Here is a 25591-nt window from a genome sequence, read left to right as displayed (position 1 = left end):
TATATGTTCTGTATATGTTCTGTATATGTCCTGTATATGTTCTGTATATGTATATGTTCTGTATATGTTCTGTATATGTTCTGTATATGTTCTGTATATGTTCTGTATATGTATATGTTCTGTATATGTCCTGTATATGTATATGTTCTGTATATGTTCTGTATATGTTCTGTATATGTTCTGTATATGTTCTGTATATGTATATGTCCTGTATATGTCCTGTATATGTTCTGTATATGTTCTGTATATGTTCTGTATATGTTCTGTATATGTTCTGTATATGTATATGTCCTGTATATGTATATGTCCTGTATATGTCCTGTATATGTATATGTCCTGTATATGTATATGTTCTGTATATGTCCTGTATATGTCCTGTATATGTTCTGTATATGTTCTGTATATGTTCTGTATATGTCCTGTATATGTATATGTCCTGTATATGTATATGTTCTGTATATGTCCTGTATATGTTCTGTATATGTCCTGTATATGTCCTGTATATGTCCTGTATATGTTCTGTATATGTTCTGTATATGTCCTGTATATGTCCTGTATATGTTCTGTATATGTTCTGTATATGTTCTGTATATGTTCTGTATATGTCCTGTATATGTCCTGTATATGTTCTGTATATGTCCTGTATATGTTCTGTATATGTTCTGTATATGTTCTGTATATGTCCTGTATATGTCCTGTATATGTCCTGTATATGTATATGTCCTGTATATGTCCTGTATATGTATATGTTCTGTATATGTCTATGTCCTGTATATGTTCTGTATATGTTCTGTATATGTCCTGTATATGTCCTGTATATGTATATGTCCTGTATATGTATATGTCCTGTATATGTCCTGTATATGTATATGTCCTGTATATGTCCTGTATATGTTCTGTATATGTCCTGTATATGTCCTGTATATGTCCTGTATATGTCCTGTATATGTTCTGTATATGTATATGTTCTGTATATGTATATGTCCTGTTCTGTATATGTCCTGTATATGTCCTGTATATGTTCTGTATATGTTCTGTATATGTCCTGTATATGTTCTGTATATGTTCTGTATATGTCCTGTATATGTCCTGTATATGTTCTGTATATGTCCTGTATATGTCCTGTATATGTTCTGTATATGTATATGTCCTGTATATGTTCTGTATATGTATATATCTGTATATGTCCTGTATATGTTCTGTATATGTTCTGTATATATCCTGTATATGTCCTGTATATGTTCTGTATATGTATATATCCTGTATATATCCTGTATATGTTCTGTATATATCCTGTATATGTCCTGTATATGTTCTGTATATGTCCTGTATATGTCCTGTATATGTTCTGTATATGTCCTGTATATGTTCTGTATATGTATATATCCTGTATATATCCTGTATATGTCCTGTATATGTATATGTATATGTTCTGTATATGTTCTGTATATGTTCTGTATATGTTCTGTATATGTCCTGTATATGTTCTGTATATGTCCTGTATATGTCCTGTATATGTTCTGTATATGTCCTGTATATGTCCTGTATATGTTCTGTATATGTATATGTCCTGTATATGTTCTGTATATGTCCTGTATATGTCCTGTATATGTTCTGTATATGTTCTGTATATGTCCTGTATATGTTCTGTATATGTCCTGTATATGTCCTGTATATGTTCTGTATATGTTCTGTATATGTTCTGTATATGTCCTGTATATGTTCTGTATATGTTCTGTATATGTTCTGTATATGTCCTGTATATGTCCTGTATATGTATATGTTCTGTATATGTATATGTCCTGTATATGTATATGTCCTGTATATGTATATGTCCTGTATATGTCCTGTATATGTATATGTCTTGTATATGTCCTGTATATGTCCTGTATATGTCCTGTATATGTTCTGTATATGTATATGTCCTGTATATGTTCTGTATATGTCCTGTATATGTTCTGTATATGTTCTGTATATGTTCTGTATATGTCCTGTATATGTCCTGTATATGTCCTGTATATGTCCTGTATATGTTCTGTATATGTCCTGTATATGTATATGTCCTGTATATGTCCTGTATATGTCCTGTATATGTTCTGTATATGTCCTGTATATGTTCTGTATATGTTCTGTATATGTTCTGTATATGTCCTGTATATGTTCTGTATATGTTCTGTATATGTTCTGTATATGTCCTGTATATGTCCTGTATATGTTCTGTATATGTCCTGTATATGTATATGTCCTGTATATGTCCTGTATATGTTCTGTATATGTATATGTCCTGTATATGTTCTGTATATGTCCTGTATATGTCCTGTATATGTCCTGTATATGTCCTGTATATGTTCTGTATATGTCCTGTATATGTCCTGTATATGTCCTGTATATGTCCTGTATATGTATATGTCCTGTATATGTCCTGTATATGTATATGTCCTGTATATGTATATGTCCTGTATATGTATATGTTCTGTATATGTCCTGTATATGTCCTGTATATGTATATGTCCTGTATATGTCCTGTATATGTATATGTCCTGTATATGTCCTGTATATGTCCTGTATATGTCCTGTATATGTCCTGTATATGTTCTGTATATGTTCTGTATATGTATATGTCCTGTATATGTCCTGTATATGTTCTGTATATGTTCTGTATATGTTCTGTATATGTATATGTCCTGTATATGTCCTGTATATGTCCTGTATATGTTCTGTATATGTTCTGTATATGTTCTGTATATGTCCTGTATATGTTCTGTATATGTCCTGTATATGTTCTGTATATGTCCTGTATATGTATATGTTCTGTATATGTTCTGTATATGTTCTGTATATGTTCTGTATATGTCCTGTATATGTTCTGTATATGTCCTGTATATGTCCTGTATATGTTCTGTATATGTTCTGTATATGTTCTGTATATGTTCTGTATATGTTCTGTATATGTTCTGTATATGTTCTGTATATGTTCTGTATATGTTCTGTATATGTTCTGTATATGTATATGTTCTGTATATGTCCTGTATATGTATATGTTCTGTATATGTTCTGTATATGTTCTGTATATGTTCTGTATATGTTCTGTATATGTATATGTCCTGTATATGTCCTGTATATGTTCTGTATATGTTCTGTATATGTTCTGTATATGTTCTGTATATGTTCTGTATATGTCCTGTATATGTTCTGTATATGTTCTGTATATGTCCTGTATATGTTCTGTATATGTTCTGTATATGTTCTGTATATGTATATGTTCTGTATATGTTCTGTATATGTATATGTTCTGTATATGTTCTGTATATGTTCTGTATATGTATATGTTCTGTATATGTTCTGTATATGTTCTGTATATGTATATGTTCTGTATATGTTATGTATATGTATATGTTCTGTATATGTTCTGTATATGTTCTGTATATGTATATGTTCTGTATATGTTCTGTATATGTTCTGTATATGTTCTGTATATGTATATGTTCTGTATATGTTCTGTATATGTTCTGTATATGTATATGTTATGTATATGTTCTGTATATGTTCTGTATATGTATATGTTCTGTATATGTTCTGTATATGTTCTGTATATGTTCTGTATATGTCCTGTATATGTTCTGTATATGTATATGTTCTGTATATGTTCTGTATATGTATATGTTCTGTATATGTTCTGTATATGTTCTGTATATGTATATGTTCTGTATATGTTATGTATATGTTCTGTATATGTTCTGTATATGTTCTGTATATGTATATGTTCTGTATATGTTCTGTATATGTATATGTTCTGTATATGTTCTGTATATGTTCTGTATATGTATATGTTCTGTATATGTTCTGTATATGTTCTGTATATGTTCTGTATATGTATATGTCCTGTATATGTTCTGTATATGTTCTGTATATGTATATGTCCTGTATATGTTCTGTATATGTCCTGTATATGTTCTGTATATGTCCTGTATATGTCCTGTATATGTTCTGTATATGTTCTGTATATGTCCTGTATATGTTCTGTATATGTTCTGTATATGTCCTGTATATGTTCTGTATATGTTCTGTATATGTTCTGTATATGTTCTGTATATGTCCTGTATATGTTCTGTATATGTTCTGTATATGTATATGTCCTGTATATGTTCTGTATATGTCCTGTATATGTTCTGTATATGTCCTGTATATGTCCTGTATATGTATATGTTCTGTATATGTATATGTTCTGTATATGTTCTGTATATGTCCTGTATATGTATATGTTCTGTATATGTCCTGTATATGTCCTGTATATGTTCTGTATATGTCCTGTATATGTATATGTTCTGTATATGTCCTGTATATGTTCTGTATATGTCCTGTATATGTATATGTTCTGTATATGTTCTGTATATGTCCTGTATATGTTCTGTATATGTTCTGTATATGTATATGTTCTGTATATGTATATGTTCTGTATATGTATATGTCCTGTATATGTTCTGTATATGTTCTGTATATGTCCTGTATATGTCCTGTATATGTTCTGTATATGTTCTGTATATGTCCTGTATATGTCCTGTATATGTTCTGTATATGTTCTGTATATGTTCTGTATATGTATATGTTCTGTATATGTTCTGTATATGTTCTGTATATGTATATGTTCTGTATATGTTATGTATATGTTCTGTATATGTTCTGTATATGTATATGTTCTGTATATGTCCTGTATATGTTCTGTATATGTTCTGTATATGTATATGTTCTGTATATGTTCTGTATATGTTCTGTATATGTATATGTTCTGTATATGTTCTGTATATGTTCTGTATATGTATATGTTCTGTATATGTTCTGTATATGTTCTGTATATGTTCTGTATATGTTCTGTATATGTTCTGTATATGTATATGTTCTGTATATGTTCTGTATATGTTCTGTATATGTATATGTCCTGTATATGTTCTGTATATGTTCTGTATATGTTCTGTATATGTATATGTCCTGTATATGTTCTGTATATGTCCTGTATATGTTCTGTATATGTCCTGTATATGTTCTGTATATGTCCTGTATATGTTCTGTATATGTCCTGTATATGTCCTGTATATGTTCTGTATATGTTCTGTATATGTCCTGTATATGTTCTGTATATGTATATGTTCTGTATATGTTCTGTATATGTTCTGTATATGTTCTGTATATGTTCTGTATATGTATATGTTCTGTATATGTCCTGTATATGTATATGTTCTGTATATGTTCTGTATATGTTCTGTATATGTTCTGTATATGTTCTGTATATGTTCTGTATATGTATATGTCCTGTATATGTCCTGTATATGTCCTGTATATGTCCTGTATATGTTCTGTATATGTTCTGTATATGTTCTGTATATGTTCTGTATATGTCCTGTATATGTTCTGTATATGTTCTGTATATGTCCTGTATATGTTCTGTATATGTTCTGTATATGTTCTGTATATGTATATGTTCTGTATATGTTCTGTATATGTATATGTTCTGTATATGTTCTGTATATGTTCTGTATATGTATATGTTCTGTATATGTTCTGTATATGTTCTGTATATGTATATGTTCTGTATATGTTATGTATATGTTCTGTATATGTTCTGTATATGTATATGTTCTGTATATGTTCTGTATATGTATATGTTCTGTATATGTTCTGTATATGTTCTGTATATGTTCTGTATATGTTCTGTATATGTTCTGTATATGTTCTGTATATGTTCTGTATATGTTATGTATATGTTCTGTATATGTTCTGTATATGTATATGTTCTGTATATGTTCTGTATATGTTCTGTATATGTTCTGTATATGTCCTGTATATGTTCTGTATATGTATATGTTCTGTATATGTTCTGTATATGTATATGTTCTGTATATGTTCTGTATATGTTCTGTATATGTATATGTTCTGTATATGTTATGTATATGTTCTGTATATGTTCTGTATATGTTCTGTATATGTATATGTTCTGTATATGTTCTGTATATGTATATGTTCTGTATATGTTCTGTATATGTTCTGTATATGTATATGTTCTGTATATGTTCTGTATATGTTCTGTATATGTTCTGTATATGTATATGTCCTGTATATGTTCTGTATATGTTCTGTATATGTATATGTCCTGTATATGTTCTGTATATGTCCTGTATATGTTCTGTATATGTCCTGTATATGTCCTGTATATGTTCTGTATATGTTCTGTATATGTCCTGTATATGTTCTGTATATGTCCTGTATATGTCCTGTATATGTTCTGTATATGTTCTGTATATGTTCTGTATATGTTCTGTATATGTTCTGTATATGTTCTGTATATGTATATGTCCTGTATATGTTCTGTATATGTCCTGTATATGTTCTGTATATGTCCTGTATATGTCCTGTATATGTATATGTTCTGTATATGTATATGTTCTGTATATGTTCTGTATATGTCCTGTATATGTATATGTTCTGTATATGTCCTGTATATGTCCTGTATATGTTCTGTATATGTCCTGTATATGTATATGTTCTGTATATGTCCTGTATATGTTCTGTATATGTCCTGTATATGTATATGTTCTGTATATGTTCTGTATATGTTCTGTATATGTTCTGTATATGTTCTGTATATGTATATGTTCTGTATATGTATATGTTCTGTATATGTATATGTCCTGTATATGTTCTGTATATGTTCTGTATATGTCCTGTATATGTCCTGTATATGTTCTGTATATGTTCTGTATATGTCCTGTATATGTCCTGTATATGTTCTGTATATGTTCTGTATATGTTCTGTATATGTATATGTTCTGTATATGTTCTGTATATGTTCTGTATATGTATATGTTCTGTATATGTTATGTATATGTTCTGTATATGTTCTGTATATGTATATGTTCTGTATATGTCCTGTATATGTTCTGTATATGTTCTGTATATGTATATGTTCTGTATATGTTCTGTATATGTTCTGTATATGTTATGTTCTGTATATGTTCTGTATATGTTCTGTATATGTATATGTTCTGTATATGTTCTGTATATGTTCTGTATATGTTCTGTATATGTCCTGTATATGTTCTGTATATGTTCTGTATATGTTCTGTATATGTTCTGTATATGTATATGTTCTGTATATGTTCTGTATATGTTCTGTATATGTTCTGTATATGTATATGTCCTGTATATGTTCTGTATATGTTCTGTATATGTTCTGTATATGTTCTGTATATGTATATGTCCTGTATATGTTCTGTATATGTCCTGTATATGTTCTGTATATGTCCTGTATATGTCCTGTATATGTTCTGTATATGTTCTGTATATGTCCTGTATATGTTCTGTATATGTCCTGTATATGTCCTGTATATGTTCTGTATATGTTCTGTATATGTTCTGTATATGTTCTGTATATGTCCTGTATATGTTCTGTATATGTTCTGTATATGTATATGTCCTGTATATGTTCTGTATATGTCCTGTATATGTTCTGTATATGTCCTGTATATGTCCTGTATATGTATATGTTCTGTATATGTTCTGTATATGTTCTGTATATGTTCTGTATATGTCCTGTATATGTATATGTTCTGTATATGTCCTGTATATGTATATGTTCTGTATATGTCCTGTATATGTTCTGTATATGTCCTGTATATGTTCTGTATATGTCCTGTATATGTTCTGTATATGTCCTGTATATGTATATGTTCTGTATATGTTCTGTATATGTCCTGTATATGTTCTGTATATGTTCTGTATATGTATATGTTCTGTATATGTTCTGTATATGTATATGTTCTGTATATGTATATGTCCTGTATATGTTCTGTATATGTTCTGTATATGTTCTGTATATGTCCTGTATATGTCCTGTATATGTTCTGTATATGTTCTGTATATGTCCTGTATATGTATATGTTCTGTATATGTATATGTCCTGTATATGTATATGTCCTGTATATGTCCTGTATATGTATATGTCCTGTATATGTTATGTATATGTCCTGTATATGTTCTGTATATGTTCTGTATATGTCCTGTATATGTTCTGTATATGTCCTGTATATGTATATGTTCTGTATATGTATATGTTCTGTATATGTCCTGTATATGTATATGTCCTGTATATGTTCTGTATATGTATATGTCCTGTATATGTCCTGTATATGTCCTGTATATGTCCTGTATATGTCCTGTATATGTTCTGTATATGTCCTGTATATGTCCTGTATATGTTCTGTATATGTTCTGTATATGTCCTGTATATGTTCTGTATATGTCATGTATATGTATATGTCCTGTATATGTATATGTCCTGTATATGTTCTGTATATGTTCTGTATATGTTCTGTATATGTTCTGTATATGTCCTGTATATGTCCTGTATATGTTCTGTATGTTCTGTATATGTTCTGTATATGTTCTGTATATGTCCTGTATATGTCCTGTATATGTTCTGTATATGTTCTGTATATGTCCTGTATATGTTCTGTATATGTCCTGTATATGTCCTGTATATGTTCTGTATATGTCCTGTATATGTTCTGTATATGTCCTGTATATGTTCTGTATATGTCCTGTATATGTTCTGTATATGTCCTGTATATGTTCTGTATATGTCCTGTATATGTATATGTTCTGTATATGTATATGTTCTGTATATGTCCTGTATATGTTCTGTATATGTTCTGTATATGTTCTGTATATGTTCTGTATATGTCCTGTATATGTATATGTTCTGTATATGTCCTGTATATGTATATGTTCTGTATATGTCCTGTATATGTTCTGTATATGTCCTGTATATGTCCTGTATATGTCCTGTATATGTTCTGTATATGTCCTGTATATGTATATGTCCTGTATATGTCCTGTATATGTCCTGTATATGTTCTGTATATGTTCTGTATATGTCCTGTATATGTCCTGTATATGTCCTGTATATGTCCTGTATATGTCCTGTATATGTCCTGTATATGTTCTGTATATGTTCTGTATATGTCCTGTATATATCCTGTATATGTTCTGTATATGTTCTGTATATGCCCTGTATATGTCCTGTATATGTCCTGTATATGTTCTGTATATGTTCTGTATATGTTCTGTATATGTATATGTCCTGTATATGTCCTGTATATGTCCTGTATATGTTCTGTATATGTCCTGTATATGTCCTGTATATGTCCTGTATATGTTCTGTATATGTCCTGTATATGTCCTGTATATGTCCTGTATATGTCCTGTATATGTTCTGTATATGTTCTGTATATGTCCTGTATATGTCCTGTATATGTATATGTCCTGTATATGTCCTGTATATGTTCTGTATATGTATATGTCCTGTATATGTCCTGTATATGTTCTGTATATGTCCTGTATATGTCCTGTATATGTCCTGTATATGTCCTGTATATGTTCTGTATATGTTCTGTATATGTCCTGTATATGTCCTGTATATGTCCTGTATATGTATATGTCCTGTATATGTTCTGTATATGTCCTGTATATGTATATGTTCTGTATATGTATATGTTCTGTATATGTTCTGTATATGTCCTGTATATGTATATGTTCTGTATATGTCCTGTATATGTATATGTTCTGTATATGTATATGTATATGTTCTGTATATGTCCTGTATATGTATATGTTCTGTATATGTATATGTATATGTTCTGTATATGTCCTGTATATGTATATGTTCTGTATATGTCCTGTATATGTTCTGTATATGTCCTGTATATGTTCTGTATATGTCCTGTATATGTTCTGTATATGTCCTGTATATGTTCTGTATATGTCCTGTATATGTTCTGTATATGTCCTGTATATGTATATGTTCTGTATATGTATATGTTCTGTATATGTCCTGTATATGTTCTGTATATGTTCTGTATATGTTCTGTATATGTCCTGTATATGTCCTGTATATGTCCTGTATATGTCCTGTATATGTTCTGTATATGTTCTGTATATGTCCTGTATATGTCCTGTATATGTCCTGTATATGTCCTGTATATGTTCTGTATATGTTCTGTATATGTTCTGTATATGTCCTGTATATGTATATGTTCTGTATATGTTCTGTATATGTCCTGTATATGTCCTGTATATGTTCTGTATATGTATATGTTCTGTATATGTCCTGTATATGTCCTGTATATGTTCTGTATATGTATATGTTCTGATATGTCCTGTATATGTCCTGTATATGTTCTGTATATGTTCTGTATATGTCCTGTATATGTCCTGTATATGTTCTGTATATGTTCTGTATATGTCCTGTATATATCCTGTATATGTTCTGTATATGTCCTGTATATGTCCTGTATATGTTCTGTATATGTTCTGTATATGTCCTGTATATGTCCTGTATATGTTCTGTATATGTTCTGTATATGTCCTGTATATGTCCTGTATATGTCCTGTATATGTATATGTCCTGTATATGTTCTGTATATGTTCTGTATATGTTCTGTATATGTCCTGTATATGTATATGTTCTGTATATGTTCTGTATATGTCCTGTATATGTCCTGTATATGTTCTGTATATGTATATGTTCTGTATATGTCCTGTATATGTCCTGTATATGTTCTGTATATGTATATGTTCTGATATGTCCTGTATATGTCCTGTATATGTTCTGTATATGTTCTGTATATGTCCTGTATATGTCCTGTATATGTTCTGTATATGTTCTGTATATGTCCTGTATATATCCTGTATATGTTCTGTATATGTCCTGTATATGTCCTGTATATGTTCTGTATATGTTCTGTATATGTCCTGTATATGTTCTGTATATGTTCTGTATATGTCCTGTATATGTCCTGTATATGTTCTGTATATGTTCTGTATATGTTCTGTATATGTATATGTTCTGTATATGTCCTGTATATGTCCTGTATATGTCCTGTATATGTATATGTCCTGTATATGTTCTGTATATGTTCTGTATATGTTCTGTATATGTCCTGTATATGTATATGTTCTGTATATGTTCTGTATATGTCCTGTATATGTCCTGTATATGTTCTGTATATGTATATGTTCTGTATATGTCCTGTATATGTCCTGTATATGTTCTGTATATGTATATGTTCTGATATGTCCTGTATATGTCCTGTATATGTTCTGTATATGTTCTGTATATGTCCTGTATATGTTCTGTATATGTTCTGTATATGTCCTGTATATATCCTGTATATGTTCTGTATATGTCCTGTATATGTCCTGTATATGTTCTGTATATGTTCTGTATATGTCCTGTATATGTTCTGTATATGTTCTGTATATGTCCTGTATATGTCCTGTATATGTTCTGTATATGTTCTGTATATGTTCTGTATATGTATATGTTCTGTATATGTCCTGTATATGTTCTGTATATGTTCTGTATATGTTCTGTATATGTATATGTCCTGTATATGTCCTGTATATGTCCTGTATATGTCCTGTATATGTCTATGTTCTGTATATGTCCTGTATATGTCCTGTATATGTCCTGTATATGTATATGTTCTGTATATGTCCTGTATATGTCTATGTCCTGTATATGTTCTGTATATGTCCTGTATATGTCCTGTATATGTATATGTCCTGTATATGTCCTGTATATGTCCTGTATATGTATATGTTCTGTATATGTCCTGTATATGTCTATGTCCTGTATATGTTCTGTATATGTCCTGTATATGTTCTGTATATGTCCTGTATATGTTCTGTATATGTCCTGTATATGTTCTGTATATGTCCTGTATATGTTCTGTATATGTTCTGTATATGTCCTGTATATGTTCTGTATATGTTCTGTATATGTCCTGTATATGTCCTGTATATGTTCTGTATATGTCCTGTATATGTCCTGTATATGTATATGTTCTGTATATGTCCTGTATATGTTCTGTATATGTCCTGTATATGTATATATCCTGTATATATCCTGTATATGTCCTGTATATGTATATGTATATGTTCTGTATATGTCCTGTATATGTCCTGTATATGTTCTGTATATGTATATGTTCTGTATATGTCCTGTATATGTCCTGTATATGTTCTGTATATGTCCTGTATATGTCCTGTATATGTCTATGTTCTGTATATGTCCTGTATATTTACATTTACATTTAAGTCATTTAGCAGACGCTCTTATATGTCCTGTATATGTCCTGTATATGTCCTGTATATGTCCTGTATATGTTCTATGCAGTAACACAAGAGCAACGACACTTGGAAGACGGGTTTACTACAAAGCAGGATCGATGATTTAGCCAGCTAACTTTTATAAACATCCAGAAATAATTATTGATTTTCTGGTTAATAAGAAAGATAAACGTAGATCTGTGTTTTTAGGGCATGCTCATTGTGTTTTTAGGGCATGCTCAGTTTTTAGGGCATGCTCTTTGTGTTTTTAGGTCATGCTCATTGTGTTTTTAGGTCATGCTCATTGTGTTTTTAGGTCATGCTCATTGTGTTTTTAGGGCATGCTCATTGTGTTTTTAGGGCATGCTCATTGTGTTTTTAGGGCATGCTCATTGTGTTTTTAGGTCATGCTCATTGTGTTTTTAGGCCATGCTCATTGTGTTTTTAGGCCATGCTCATTGTGTTTTTAGGGCATGCTCATTGTGTTTTTAGGTCATGCTCATTGTGTTTTTAGGTCATGCTCATTGTGTTTTTAGTTGTTCGAGTAAATTAGACCATGCCCATTTCAAGATTATCTTTCAAAAAAATATTAAGTTATTTCAGAATATTTAGGCAAGTTAGCTGGCTAACTCATCACACATGCTTTGTAGTAAACCCATCCAGGTAGTGCATCCTGGCAGGATTATCCCCTGGTACAACAACTACTGTCATGGTATCAACAGCCTGGCAGGATTATCCCCTGGTACAACAACTACTGTCATGGTATCAACAGCCTAGCAGGCTTATCCCCTGGTAAAACAACTACTGTCATGGTATCAACAGCCTGGTAGGCTTATCCCCTGGTAAAGCAACTACTGTCATGGTATCAACAGCCTGGTAGGCTTATCCCCTGGTACAACAACTACTGTCATGGTATCAACAGCCTGGTAGGCTTATCCCCTGGTAAAGCAACTACTGTCATGGTATCAACAGCCTGGCAGGCTTATCCCCTGGTAAAGCCACTACTGTCATGGTATCAACAGCCTGGCAGGCTTATCCCCTGGTAAAGCAACTACTGTCATGTTATCAACAGCCTGGCAGGCTTATCCCCTGGTAAAACAACTACTGTCATGGTATCAACAGCCTGGTAGGCTTATCCCCTGGTAAAGCAACTACTGTCATGGTATCAACAGCCTGGTAGGCTTATCCCCTGGTACAACAACTACTGTCATGGTATCAACAGCCTGGTAGGCTTATCCCCTGGTACAACAACTACTGTCATGGTATCAACAGCCTGGTAGGCTTATCCCCTGGTACAACAACTACTGTCATGGTATCAACAGCCTGGTAGGCTTATCCCCTGGTAAAGCAACTACTGTCATGGTATCAACAGCCTGGCAGGCTTATCCCCTGGTAAAGCAACTACTGTCATGGTATCAACAGCCTGGTAGGCTTATCCCCTGGTACAACAACTACTGTCATGGTATCAACAGCCTGGCAGGCTTATCCCCTGGTAAAGCAACTACTGTCATGGTATCAACAGCCTGGTAGGCTTATCCCCTGGTAAAGCAACTACTGTCATGGTATCAACAGCCTGGTAGGCTTCTCCCCTGGTAAAGCCACTACTGTCATGGTATCAACAGCCTGGCAGGCTTATCCCCTGGTAAAGCCACTACTGTCATGGTATCAACATCCTGGCAGGCTTATCCCCTGGTAAAGCAACTACTGTCATGGTATCAACAGCCTGGCAGGCTTATCCCCTGGTAAAGCAACTACTGTCATGGTATCAACAGCCTGGTAGGCTTATCCCCTGGTACAACAACTACTGTCATGGTATCAACAGCCTGGCAGGCTTATCCCCTGGTAAAGCAACTACTGTCATGGTATCAACAGCCTGGTAGGCTTATCCCCTGGTACAACAACTACTGTCATGGTATCAACAGCCTGGCAGGCTTATCCCCTGGTAAAGCCACTACTGTCATGGTATCAACAGCCTGGTAGGCTTATCCCCTGGTACAACAACTACTGTCATGGTATCAACAGCCTGGTAGGCTTATCCCCTGGTAAAGCAACTACTGTCATGGTATCAACAGCCTGGTAGGCTTATCCCCTGGTACAACAACTACTGTCATGGTATCAACAGCCTGGTAGGCTTATCCCCTGGTACAACAACTACTGTCATGGTATCAACAGCCTGGTAGGCTTATCCCCTGGTACAACAACTACTGTCATGGTATCAACAGCCTGGTAGGCTTATCCCCTGGTACAACAACTACTGTCATGGTATCAACAGCCTGGCAGGCTTATCCCCTGGTAAAGCAACTACTGTCATGGTATCAACAGCCTGGTAGGCTTATCCCCTGGTACAACAACTACTGTCATGGTATCAACAGCCTGGCAGGCTTATCCCCTGGTAAAGCAACTACTGTCATGGTATCAACAGCCTGGTAGGCTTATCCCCTGGTAAAGCAACTACTGTCATGGTATCAACAGCCTGGTAGGCTTATCCCCTGGTAAAGCCACTACTGTCATGGTATCAACAGCCTGGCAGGCTTATCCCCTGGTAAAGCCACTACTGTCATGGTATCAACAGCCTGGTAGGCTTATCCCCTGGTAAAGCCACTACTGTCATGGTATCAACAGCCTGGTAGGCTTATCCCCTGGTAAAGCCACTACTGTCATGGTATCAACAGCCTGGTAGGCTTATCCCCTGGTACAACAACTACTGTCATGGTATCAACAGCCTGGCAGGCTTATCCCCTGGTAAAGCAACTACTGTCATGGTATCAACAGCCTGGTAGGCTTATCCCCTGGTAAAGCAACTACTGTCATGGTATCAACAGCCTGGTAGGCTTATCCCCTGGTAAAGCCACTACTGTCATGGTATCAACAGCCTGGCAGGCTTATCCCCTGGTAAAGCCACTACTGTCATGGTATCAACAGCCTGGTAGGCTTATCCCCTGGTAAAGCCACTACTGTCATGGTATCAACAGCCTGGTAGGCTTATCCCCTGGTAAAGCCACTACTGTCATGGTATCAACAGCCTGGTAGGCTTATCCCCTGGTACAACAACTACTGTCATGGTAACAGCCTATTTAAACCAGTGTGTTGTCATTTAACATTTTACATTTAAGTCATTTAGCAGACGCTCTTATCCAGAGCGACTTACAAATTGGTGCATTCACCTTATGACATCCAGTGGAGCAGCCCTTTACAATAGTGCATCTAAATCTTTTAAGGGGGGTGAGAAGGATTACTTTATCCTATCCTAGGTATTCCTTAAAGAGGTGGGGTTTCAGGTGTCTCCGGAAGGTGGTGATTGACTCCGCTGTCCTGGCGTCGTGAGGGAGTTTGTTCCACCATTGGGGGGCCAGAGCAGCGAACAGTTTTGACTGGGCTGAGCGGGAACTGTACTTCCTCAGTGGTAGGGAGGCGAGCAGGCCAGAGGTGGATGAACGCAGTGCCCTTGTTTGGGTGTAGGGCCTGATCAGAGCCTGGAGGTACTGAGGTGCCGTTCCCCTCACAGCTCCGTAGGCAAGCACCATGGTCTTGTAGCGGATGCGAGCTTCAACTGGAAGCCAGTGGAGTTGGCTTGTAAAGTAGCATGTTACAGGGTTGGGGTCAATTTGTAAGTCGCTCTGGATAAGAGCGTCTGCTAAATGACTTAAATGTAATGTAATGTAATTCCATTTCAAATCCAGTCACTTCAGAATAGTAAACCATTGAAAAGAATTGGAAGTTGGAAGGTCAGTGTATGTCCTGAATTGACTGGTACCCCACACCCTGGCATGTCATCTTGACCCTGGTCAAGGACACGCACAGAGATCTTATCAACCCGGCCTTCATTCTCTTAGATCCGGACAACGTTTGGCAACACTTCTCTGAAAAACTGTCTGGCTCTAAAGATAACCTGGACTTCAGACACCACAACTACAAGGAGATGAGGAAGGTGAGATCTCACACACACACGCTCTCTCTCACTCACTCACTCACTCACTCACTCACTCACTCACCACACACCTGTCCTACCTGTAACTGTCCTCTGTATGTGTAAGTGCTTATCCAATATCCTCTTTATTTAAAAACACGTTTTTACTGTCCAATGAGGTCCCAGCACTGATGTGTGTCTGTCTTCTCTGCAGCTGATGAAGGCTGTGAATGAAGAATGCCCTCGTATCACTCGTATCTACACCATTGGGAAGAGCCACACCGGACTGAAGCTCTACGTCATGGAGATCTCTGATAACCCCGGAAAACATGAACTAGGTCAGATAGATGTCTTCAATGGCACCCTATTCCCTATATAGTGCACTACTTCTTCTTTTTTTGTTGCCAGGGCCCATAGGGACCACACTGGGACTAAACAGCTGTAACGTTCATGAAGCCCTGAGAACAGGGCTTGGTGAATAGCTCTGGGAACAGGGCTTCATGAACAGCTCTTGAGAACAGGGCTTCGTGAATAGCTCTGGGAACAGGGCTTCATGAACAGCTCTGGGAACAGGGCTTCATAAACAGCTCTGGGAACAGGGCTTCATGAACAGCTCTGGGAACAGGGCTTCATGAACAGCTCTGGGAACAGGGCTTCATAAACAGCTCTGGGAACAGGGCTTCATAAACAGCTCTGGGAACAGGGCTTCATAAACAGCTCTGGGAACAGGGCTTCGTGAACAGCTCTGAGAACAGGGCTTCGTGAACAGCTCTGGGAACAGGGCTTCATAAACAGCTCTGGGAACAGGGCTTCATAAACAGCTCTGGGAACAGGGCTTCGTGAACAGCTCTGAGAACAGGGCTTCATAAAGGGTAGAAGTCAACCCCTCTGGCTGTGTGTGTGTGTGTGTGTGTGTGTGTGTGTGTGTGTGTGTGTGTGTGTGTGTGTGTGTGTGTCTGGCATGCTTGACAAAGCTGTTTATACTCAGACAGTCTGCCAAGTATTTCTGCAGGGTTCTGTGGGTTATTGGCGCCGTTTTCAGAGAGAAAACACACACACTGCTGTTTTCAGAGAGAGGAGGCCTCTCTTATATCAACAAATGGATAATGATTTCAAGTGAAGACCAAGCAGCACAAGACAGATTCCTCGGTCACCATCGTTTGTATCGGTAGAAATGTCCCTCCCTAGTCAGTTCTAGTTATATTCACAGTCTCTTTTTTACTTCTGCAAAAATATACAAGTGAAAAACCACTTTTTAGCTATTCTTGAAAGACGAGTTATATAAACAGATTGTTTTAGAAAAGGAAAAGCTGCTCTCTCTAGTAGCTCCGATGCTTTAGTTTATTCACCAACGTTACAGCAAGCTGTCTTCAACAGGGTTTCATGTCGACAGATTGGGAAATATCTCTTAGATAAAAAAATGATTCTAAGCAGAAGCATACAGGGTTCTTCAATTTGCCTCCATAGGGGATCCCTACATGGTGCTAGGTAGAACCCTGTATAAATGTTTTTTTTTTACCACAAACCATTTTATCATCTAAAGCTTGAGTTCCACCTGCCTTTAATACCCTTTAAAATTGTAACTCTTTATTTAAAAGAAAGAGAGAGGGAAAAAAATACCATAAAATGTTTATTCGGATTCAGAAGAGTTTTATGTAGAACCTTATCTTTTCTAAGAATCATCAAAGAACTAATTCTTTAAAAAAATATATATAAAAAAATTATTACGATAAAAAAGGTTCTAGGTAGAACCCTTTACGCTACAAAGACAGCTCATTTTCCAGAAAGGGTTCGTCCAATGAAAATAGTTATTAGTAGAACCCTATCCATCTGCGAAGAACCATTTTGGAAGAGCTGATATTGTTTTTTTTGTGTTTTTTTTTCAGTTTGAGTTTCAACGGTAATATGATTCTCTAAACTGGAGCCTGTTGTTTTGAATCAGGGCAGAGAAGAGATCCTCATATGTTTTTCATTAGAATCAGGAAGGACAAGAAAATGACAGGGAGCTTTCACAATAAGTACCTTTATGATAGAAGGTAGAATACGAGAGCTGATGATCTAGGATCAAATCACTTCCTGTCAATGTAATATTATTCATTGTTCTGAAAGCCTGAACTGATCCCTAAATGGCCTTCTAGTCTGAGACACTTGATACATACAGCCCCCTTGGTTTAGTTTCTTTAGGTCTCTCTTCTCCCATCTGTACAGGATGTGTGTTGTTCGGCCACAGTGGTCCATTTTGTACACTTTGGCAGCCATAGCTGTAGCAGGACTGATCACTAGGAAACACACAGTGATTTCGGGACGTTTGAAAAGATCCCCAGAACGTCAATATATGCCTTCCTCAGCACGATTAAAACTATTCCCCAGCACTGGGTGCCAACTCGTGATGCTCGCAGACGGAGAGCGCTGCTCAGACCACCGCGCTAGCCGCAGTTCACGGAGAGCGCTGCTCAAACCACCGCGCTAGCCGCAGTTCACGGAGAGCGCTGCTCAGACCACCGCGCTAGCCGCAGTTCACGGAGAGCGCTGCTCAGACCACCGCGCTAGCCGCAGTTCATGGAGAGCGCTGCTCAAACCACCGCGCTAGCCGCAGTTCACGGAGAGCGCTGCTCAAACCACCGCGCTAGCCGCAGTTCACGGAGAGCGCTGCTCAAACCACCACGCTAGCCGCAGTTCACAGAGAGCGCTGCTCAAACCACCGCGCTAGCCGCAGTTCACGGAGAGCGCTGCTCAAACCACCGCGCTAGCCGCAGTTCACGGAGAGCGCTGCTCAGACCACCGCGCTAGCCGCAGTTCACGGAGAGCGCTGCTCAGACCACCGCGCTAGCCACACAGAACACTTCATGGTACTAGCGTGTCATTTTTTATTATTTTGTTTTAAGCCTACGCCAAACTATAGCTCTAATCTGAACCACTCAGAATGAATACCGAAACTTAACCCTTTGAGTTGTTTCTGTTTTAACCTTGTAACCATGCAGAATTAACCCTGTAACCATGCAGAATTAACCCTGTAACCATGGGGAATTAACCCTGTAACCATGCAGAATTAACCCTGTAACCATGGAGAATTAACCCTGTAACCAAACAGAATTAACCCTGTAACCAAGCAGAATTAACCCTGTAACCAAGCAGAATTAACCCTGTAACCAAGCAGAATTAACTGTAACCAAGCAGAATTAACCCTGTAACCTTGCAAAATTAACGCGTCAAAAATAGACATTCATCCATAATGCGTTGAATTTCGAAGGGGAAACTATGAGATCTTGTTGAGCTGGAGTCACTGCCCAACACAATAATGAAAGCTTGGAAGCTTTATCAAGTAGAAAGAATGCATTGCTGATGTTGACGTCATGACAACAAAACCCTGCCTGGAGCAGAAGACCAATTTCCGTTGTTCACTGTAACATGGACAATAAAGTTGTATCGTATTGACATTGTAGAAACATCCCCTGTTCCCCTGCAGGTGAGCCAGAGTTCCGCTATGTGGCAGGTATGCATGGCAACGAGGTGGTTGGCAGAGAGCTGGTGCTGAACCTCATGCAGTACATCTGTCGAGAGTTTAGACGAGGCAACCCACGCATCGTCCGTCTGGTGACCACCACACGTATCCACCTACTGCCGTCTATGAACCCTGATGGATATGAAACAGCCTTTGAAAAGGTAGGATGAGGGGCGGAGCAGGGGATAAGGGATGTATTGATTGATTTGAATTATTGACTGGTTAATTGACTGGCTGACTGTGTGGTAATGGGAGATGTCGAAAAACTGCATTTCCTCACTGGTTGAAATCTGCCTCAAAGGACCATGGAAAGAGCACCACCTTGTGGTCAGAGAACTCTAGAGAGAGGACTCAGAACCTCCTCGTGATGACTTCATATTAGAACTCTAGAGAGAGGACTCAGAACCTCCACGTGATGACTTCATATTAGAACTCTAGAGAGAGGACTCAGAACCTCCACGTGATGACTTCATATTAGAATAAGGAAGGGATGTAGGACATATTGATTGATCAATCGATTGTGTGATATTGAAAATAGCTTTAAACATGCATCTCAACTTAACTTCTCTCCAGGGGTCAGAGCTGGCAGGTTGGGCTCTGGGGCGCTACAGCTACGAGTGGGTCGATATGAACCACAACTTCCCCGACCTGAACAATATCATGTGGGACGCCAAGGAGAATGACACAGACATGGTTAAAACAGCCAACCACTACATCCCCATACCAGAGTACTACACTAAAGAGGATGCCTTCGTAAGTACTGTACACTACACATCAACTCCACCACAGAGTATGACTCAACATTATGTTTTCAGTTGTATTTTTCCTGGTTTTACATTTGTTTTGTTTTTCCACTCTTAAAAAACCAATTGTTCATAGAGAAACAATGAAATTGGACGTGCTGAGTCAATGATTAAATCACACCTGAAAGGGGAAAAAAAATAGTTCTGGCAGAAAACTGTGTAATTCCCCTCTTAAGGATCGGAACCCTTTTTTTTCCAATTTCATCCTAAAATGACATACCTGAATCTAACTGCCTGTAACCCAGGACCTTGAAGCAAGGATATGCATATTATTGATACCATTTCAAATGAAACACTTTGAAATTTGTGGAAATGTGAAATTAATGTAGGAGAATATAACACATTAGATCTGTTAAAAGACAATACAAACAAAAAAACATGTGTTTTCACATTTTCTTTTCTCCATCAGCTTTTGAAATGCCATACATTAAGATAGGATCCTAGGTGTAATTTAAATGTTGTCCACAAGATGGCATCAGTGTGTGTACAAAGTGTCAGACTGATCCAGTGAAGAATTACATTACTACTCAATATTTTGCATAAAGTCTGCCAGGAGTTTGCCCAAATGTTGCCGAATTGGTCAATATATTCATTTTCAACTACATAACTTATAGAGAACATACATAAATGCTATGGTAATACAAAATATAAGTTTACAGACTCCCAGAAATGTTCATACATGATGGATCACTAGCTTATACACATTCACACATCTAGATGTCCGGATGGGGTGGGAGTGGAGCCAGAGACAACAGTGGGGTCAAACTGTCGAACATTTATTCACTAGCTTATACACATTCACACATCTAGATGTCCGGATGGGGTGGGAGTGGAGCCAGAGACAACAGTGGGGTCAAACTGTCGAACATTTATTCACATCTAGATGTCCGGATGGGGTGGGAGTGGAGCCAGAGACAACAGTGGGGTCAAACTGTCGAACATTTATTCACATCTAGATGTCCGGATGGGAGTGGAGCCAAAGACAACAGTGGGGTCAAACTGTCGAACATTTATTCACAGATGTCCGGATGGGGTGATGTCCGGATGTCCGGATGGGGTGGGAGTGGAGCCAGAGACAACAGTGGGGTCAAACTGTCGAACATTTATTCACATCTAGATGTCCGGATGGGGTGGGAGTGGAGCCAGAGACAACAGTGGGGTCAAACTGTCGAACATTTATTCACATCTAGATGTCCGGATGGGGTGGGAGTGGAGCCAGAGACAACAGTGGGGTCAAACTCAAACTGTGTCCGGATGGAACATTTATTCACATCTAGATGTCCGGATGGGATGGGAGTGGAGCCAGAGACAACAGTGGGGTCAAACTGTCGAACATTTATTCACATCTAGATGTCCGGATGGGGTGGGAGTGGAGCCAGAGACAACAATGGGGTCAATCTGTCGAACATAAAACTGGATTTTATTAAACAAAACTATTCTACATTTTATCTCTGAGAGCCTCAGGATGACACATCAGAGCCAGATCACTGAATGTAGTAAGTACATTATTTACCTTCAGAGGTGAATGTAGTATCAAACCAGTTGCCGTGACAAAAGTGTTTTGTTCCTCAAAGAGGTGTATAGCAGATTAATAACAAGTGAATAGCAGGTGAATAGCAGGTGAATAGCAGGTGTATAGCAGGTGTATAGCAGGTGAATAACAGGTGTATAACAGGTGTATAACAGGTGAATAGCAGGTGAATAGCAGGTGAATAACAGGTGAATAGTGTAATATTTGTGTTGTGTAGAAATGACCAGGCAGGAGACGGGAGTACAGTTAGTTGTCCTTTAGTCAAAAACCCCTCGTGCTCTACAGTTCCCGGCATTCCAGTGCGCATGTGCATTTCCTATTAGGTGTAGTAACGTAACACTGCCGTAATGCATTACTGCTTAGTAACAGCACAGTAACTAATATAAACAGATGTAGATCCCAGATACTACACTCCTCCCCCATAGTGTTTAACTCCCAGAGAACAAGGTAAATATGTTAGGTAACTACTAATGCAATATCTGAACAATGCATTCTTAAACATTTTTCAACTTGCTGCGTTTCATTCTCACTCCGTATTTCTCCAGTCTTGACATCACTTTGTCCAGCACTACAAGGTGCTCTCCAATGGTTGGTGCTGACACGAGGATGTCGTCCATGAAGCACACAACATGGTCTATACCGTCCAAGATCTGATCCATTGTTTGTTGGAATATCGCTGGAGCTGTCGAGATTCCATAGGCCAAGCGATTGAATCTGAATAGCCCCTTGTGTGTATTGATGGTCAGATACTGTTCTGACTCCGGATCCAGCTTCAGTTGCTGATAAGCGAATGCCAGGTCCAGCTTACTGAAAACCTTCCCACCAGCTAGAGTGGCAAACAGATCTTCAGCGTTTGGTAGTGGATATTCCTCTGGTAGTATGCAGCGATTTACTGTGATCTTGTAGTCACCGCACATTCTGACGGTCTTGTCTTTCTTTGGGACTACAACAATCGGAGCGGCCCAGTCGCTCCTCGCTACTTTCGTTATTATGTTATTCTTCTGTAGGCGGTCCAGTTCCTTCTCTACTGCTTCCTTAAGAGCATAGGGAACTGGACGTGGTTTGTGAAAGATAGGCTTGGTTCCTTCTCTACTGCTTCCTTAAGAGCATAGGGAACTGGACGTGGTTTGTGAAAGATAGGCTTGGTTCCTTCTCTACTGCTTCCTTAAGAGCATAGGGAACTGGACGTGGTTTGTGAAAGATAGGCTTGGTTCCTTCTCTACTGCTTCCTTAAGAGCATAGGGAACTGGACGTGGTTTGTGAAAGATAGGCTTGGTTCCTTCTCTACTGCTTCCTTAAGAGCATAGGGAACTGGACGTGGTTTGTGAAAGATAGGCTTGGTTCCTTCTCTACTGCTTCCTTAAGAGCATAGGGAACTGGACGTGGTTTGTGAAAGATAGGCTTGGTTCCTTCTCTACTGCTTCCTTAAGAGCATAGGGAACTGGACGTGGTTTGTGGTTTGTGAAAGATAGGCTTGGTTCCTTCTCTACTGCTTCCTTAAGAGCATAGGGAACTGGACGTGGTTTGTGAAAGATAGGCTTGGTTCCTTCTCTACTGCTTCCTTAAGAGCATAGGGAACTGGACGTGGTTTGTGAAAGATAGGCTTGGTTCCTTCTCTACTGCTTCCTTAAGAGCATAGGGAACTGGAGGGTTTGTGAACTAGGCTTGGTTCCTTCTCTACTGCTTCCTTAAGGCATAGGGAACTGTGAAAAAGATAGGCTTGGTTCCTTCTCTACTGCTTCCTTAAGAGCATAGGGAACTGGACGTGGTTTGTGAAAGATAGGCTTGGTTCCTTCTCTACTGCTTCCTTAAGAGCATAGGGAACTGGACGTGGTTTGTGAAAGATAGGCTTGGTTCCTTCTCTACTGCTTCCTTAAGAGCATAGGGAACTGGACGTGGTTTGTGAAAGATAGGCTTGGTTCCTTCTCTACTGCTTCCTTAAGAGCATAGGGAACTGGACGTGGTTTGTGAAAGATAGGCTTGGTTCCTTCTCTACTGCTTCCTTAAGAGCATAGGGAACTGGATGTGGTTTGTGAAAGATAGGCTTGGTTCCTTCTCTACTGCTTCCTTAAGAGCATAGGGAACTGGACGTGGTTTGGCTGAAAGATAGGGAACTGGACGTGGTTTGGTTCCTTCTCTACTGCTTCCTTAAGAGCATAGGGAACTGGACGTGGTTTGTGAAAGATAGGCTTGGTTCCTTCTCTACTGCTTCCTTAAGAGCATAGGGAACTGGACGTGGTTTGTGAAAGATAGGCTTGGTTCCTTCTTCTACTGCTTCCTTAAGAGCATAGGGAACTGGATGTGGTTTGTGAGGTTTGTGCTGTGAAGTCTTGTATTTCACCGTAGCCATCTTTGAAAAGTTCTTTGTGCTTCTCCAGCATGTTAGTGAGTGTAGCCTGACTCACTGGTTTGTCATTTCTCAGACTGAAGATTTCTCCCCAGTTCAACTTGATCTTTTGTAGCCAGTTTCTGCCTAGCAAGGCTGATTTTTCTCCGTTAACAATGACAAGCGGTAGCGTCCACTCCTTCCCCTCATACCGGACTGGTACCTGGATCTGCCCTAACACAGGAATAGTGTCACCAGTGTATGAAGAAAGGCGGATGGACGCGGGCTGAAGAGGGCACTCTTTCAGTTTTTCTTTGTAGAGTCTCTCTGGAACCAGGGATACAGACGCTCCGGGGTCCAGCTGCATTTTAACTGGTTTTCCCGCTAACTCCATGTTGAGATAGATTCCATCTTTTAATTGTTGAGCTGTGTACACTGTGAACAGTTCCACTACTGTTTCAGTTGTACCTTCCTCTTCTTGTGCTGCGTCTGACACTTTGTGCGCTCTTGCTGTGCGTTCCGAGGCTTTACACACTCTCTGTAAATGTCCAACCTTTCCACAATTGTGGCACTTTTCCTTTTGGAATCGACATTCACTGTGCTGATGATTATCTCCCCCACATCTGTAGCAACTTGGCTTAGACCTTTGAGATGTGGGCTGCTTTGTTCTTGTGTAACCTTGAGGACGGGACTGAAAAAAGTGTGACTTTTGTGAGCTTTTTTCACCACGTGCATCACTGACCTTGTGAACACCTTTCTGACGTTCTGCATGTCCCGATAGCTCAATAGTATCCCTGTGGGCAAGCTCGAGTCCAAGTGCTATATCACAGGCTTTCTTAAAGGTCAGGTCCTTCTCTGACACGAGCCTTCTGTGATATGCTTCACCTGTGAGACCACATACAAACTTGTCTCGGAGAGCATCATCAAGAAATCGTGCAAACTCACATGTACTTGCCAGCCTTTTCAAAGCAAGGATGTAGTCAGCCACGGTTTCCCCTTGACTCTGGTGACGTTGGTAAAATCTGAAACGTTCTGCAATGAGAATTGGCTTAGGCTTGAAATACCTTGAAAGAGTTTCAGTCAGTTCTGCATAGTTCAACTCCACTGCTTTCATTGGTTCAATGAGACCTTTCAGCAATCCATACTCAGTTGGACCCAAAACACTGAGAAATACGTCTGCTTTCTTTCCATCTTTGATTTCATTTGCAGCCAGCCAACGCTCAAAACGCTCCAAATAGGAATCAGAATCCTCTTTTGTAGCCTCAAACTCTGGTACTCGACCAATGGTTGCCATTTTCACAGTTAATTGTTCAGTTTCCATATATTCCTTAATTTTCTGAATATTCATCTACTTCTTCAC

At 37.7% G+C, this 25591-nt stretch overlaps 1 protein-coding gene across 2 annotated transcripts in view; it reads left to right on the top strand.

Annotated features, from left to right (window-relative positions):
* The window catches only part of LOC115116033 (probable carboxypeptidase X1), a 71769-nt gene that overhangs the window by 18681 nt on the left and 27497 nt on the right, over positions 1-25591 (top strand). For both annotated transcript variants that reach the window (XM_065025953.1, XM_065025952.1), the window contains exons 6-9: positions 15996-16090; positions 16284-16407; positions 19536-19732; positions 20145-20324. In XM_065025953.1, the coding sequence (XP_064882025.1) occupies positions 15996-16090; positions 16284-16407; positions 19536-19732; positions 20145-20324 (596 nt within the window). The remainder of the gene's footprint in view (positions 1-15995; positions 16091-16283; positions 16408-19535; positions 19733-20144; positions 20325-25591) is intronic.

Source organism: Oncorhynchus nerka, linkage group LG12 (assembly GCF_034236695.1).
Source record: "Oncorhynchus nerka isolate Pitt River linkage group LG12, Oner_Uvic_2.0, whole genome shotgun sequence".
Lineage (NCBI taxonomy): Eukaryota > Metazoa > Chordata > Actinopteri > Salmoniformes > Salmonidae > Oncorhynchus > Oncorhynchus nerka.
Note: the sequence above shows the minus strand (reverse complement) of the source record. Positions and strands in the feature narration are given on the sequence as shown.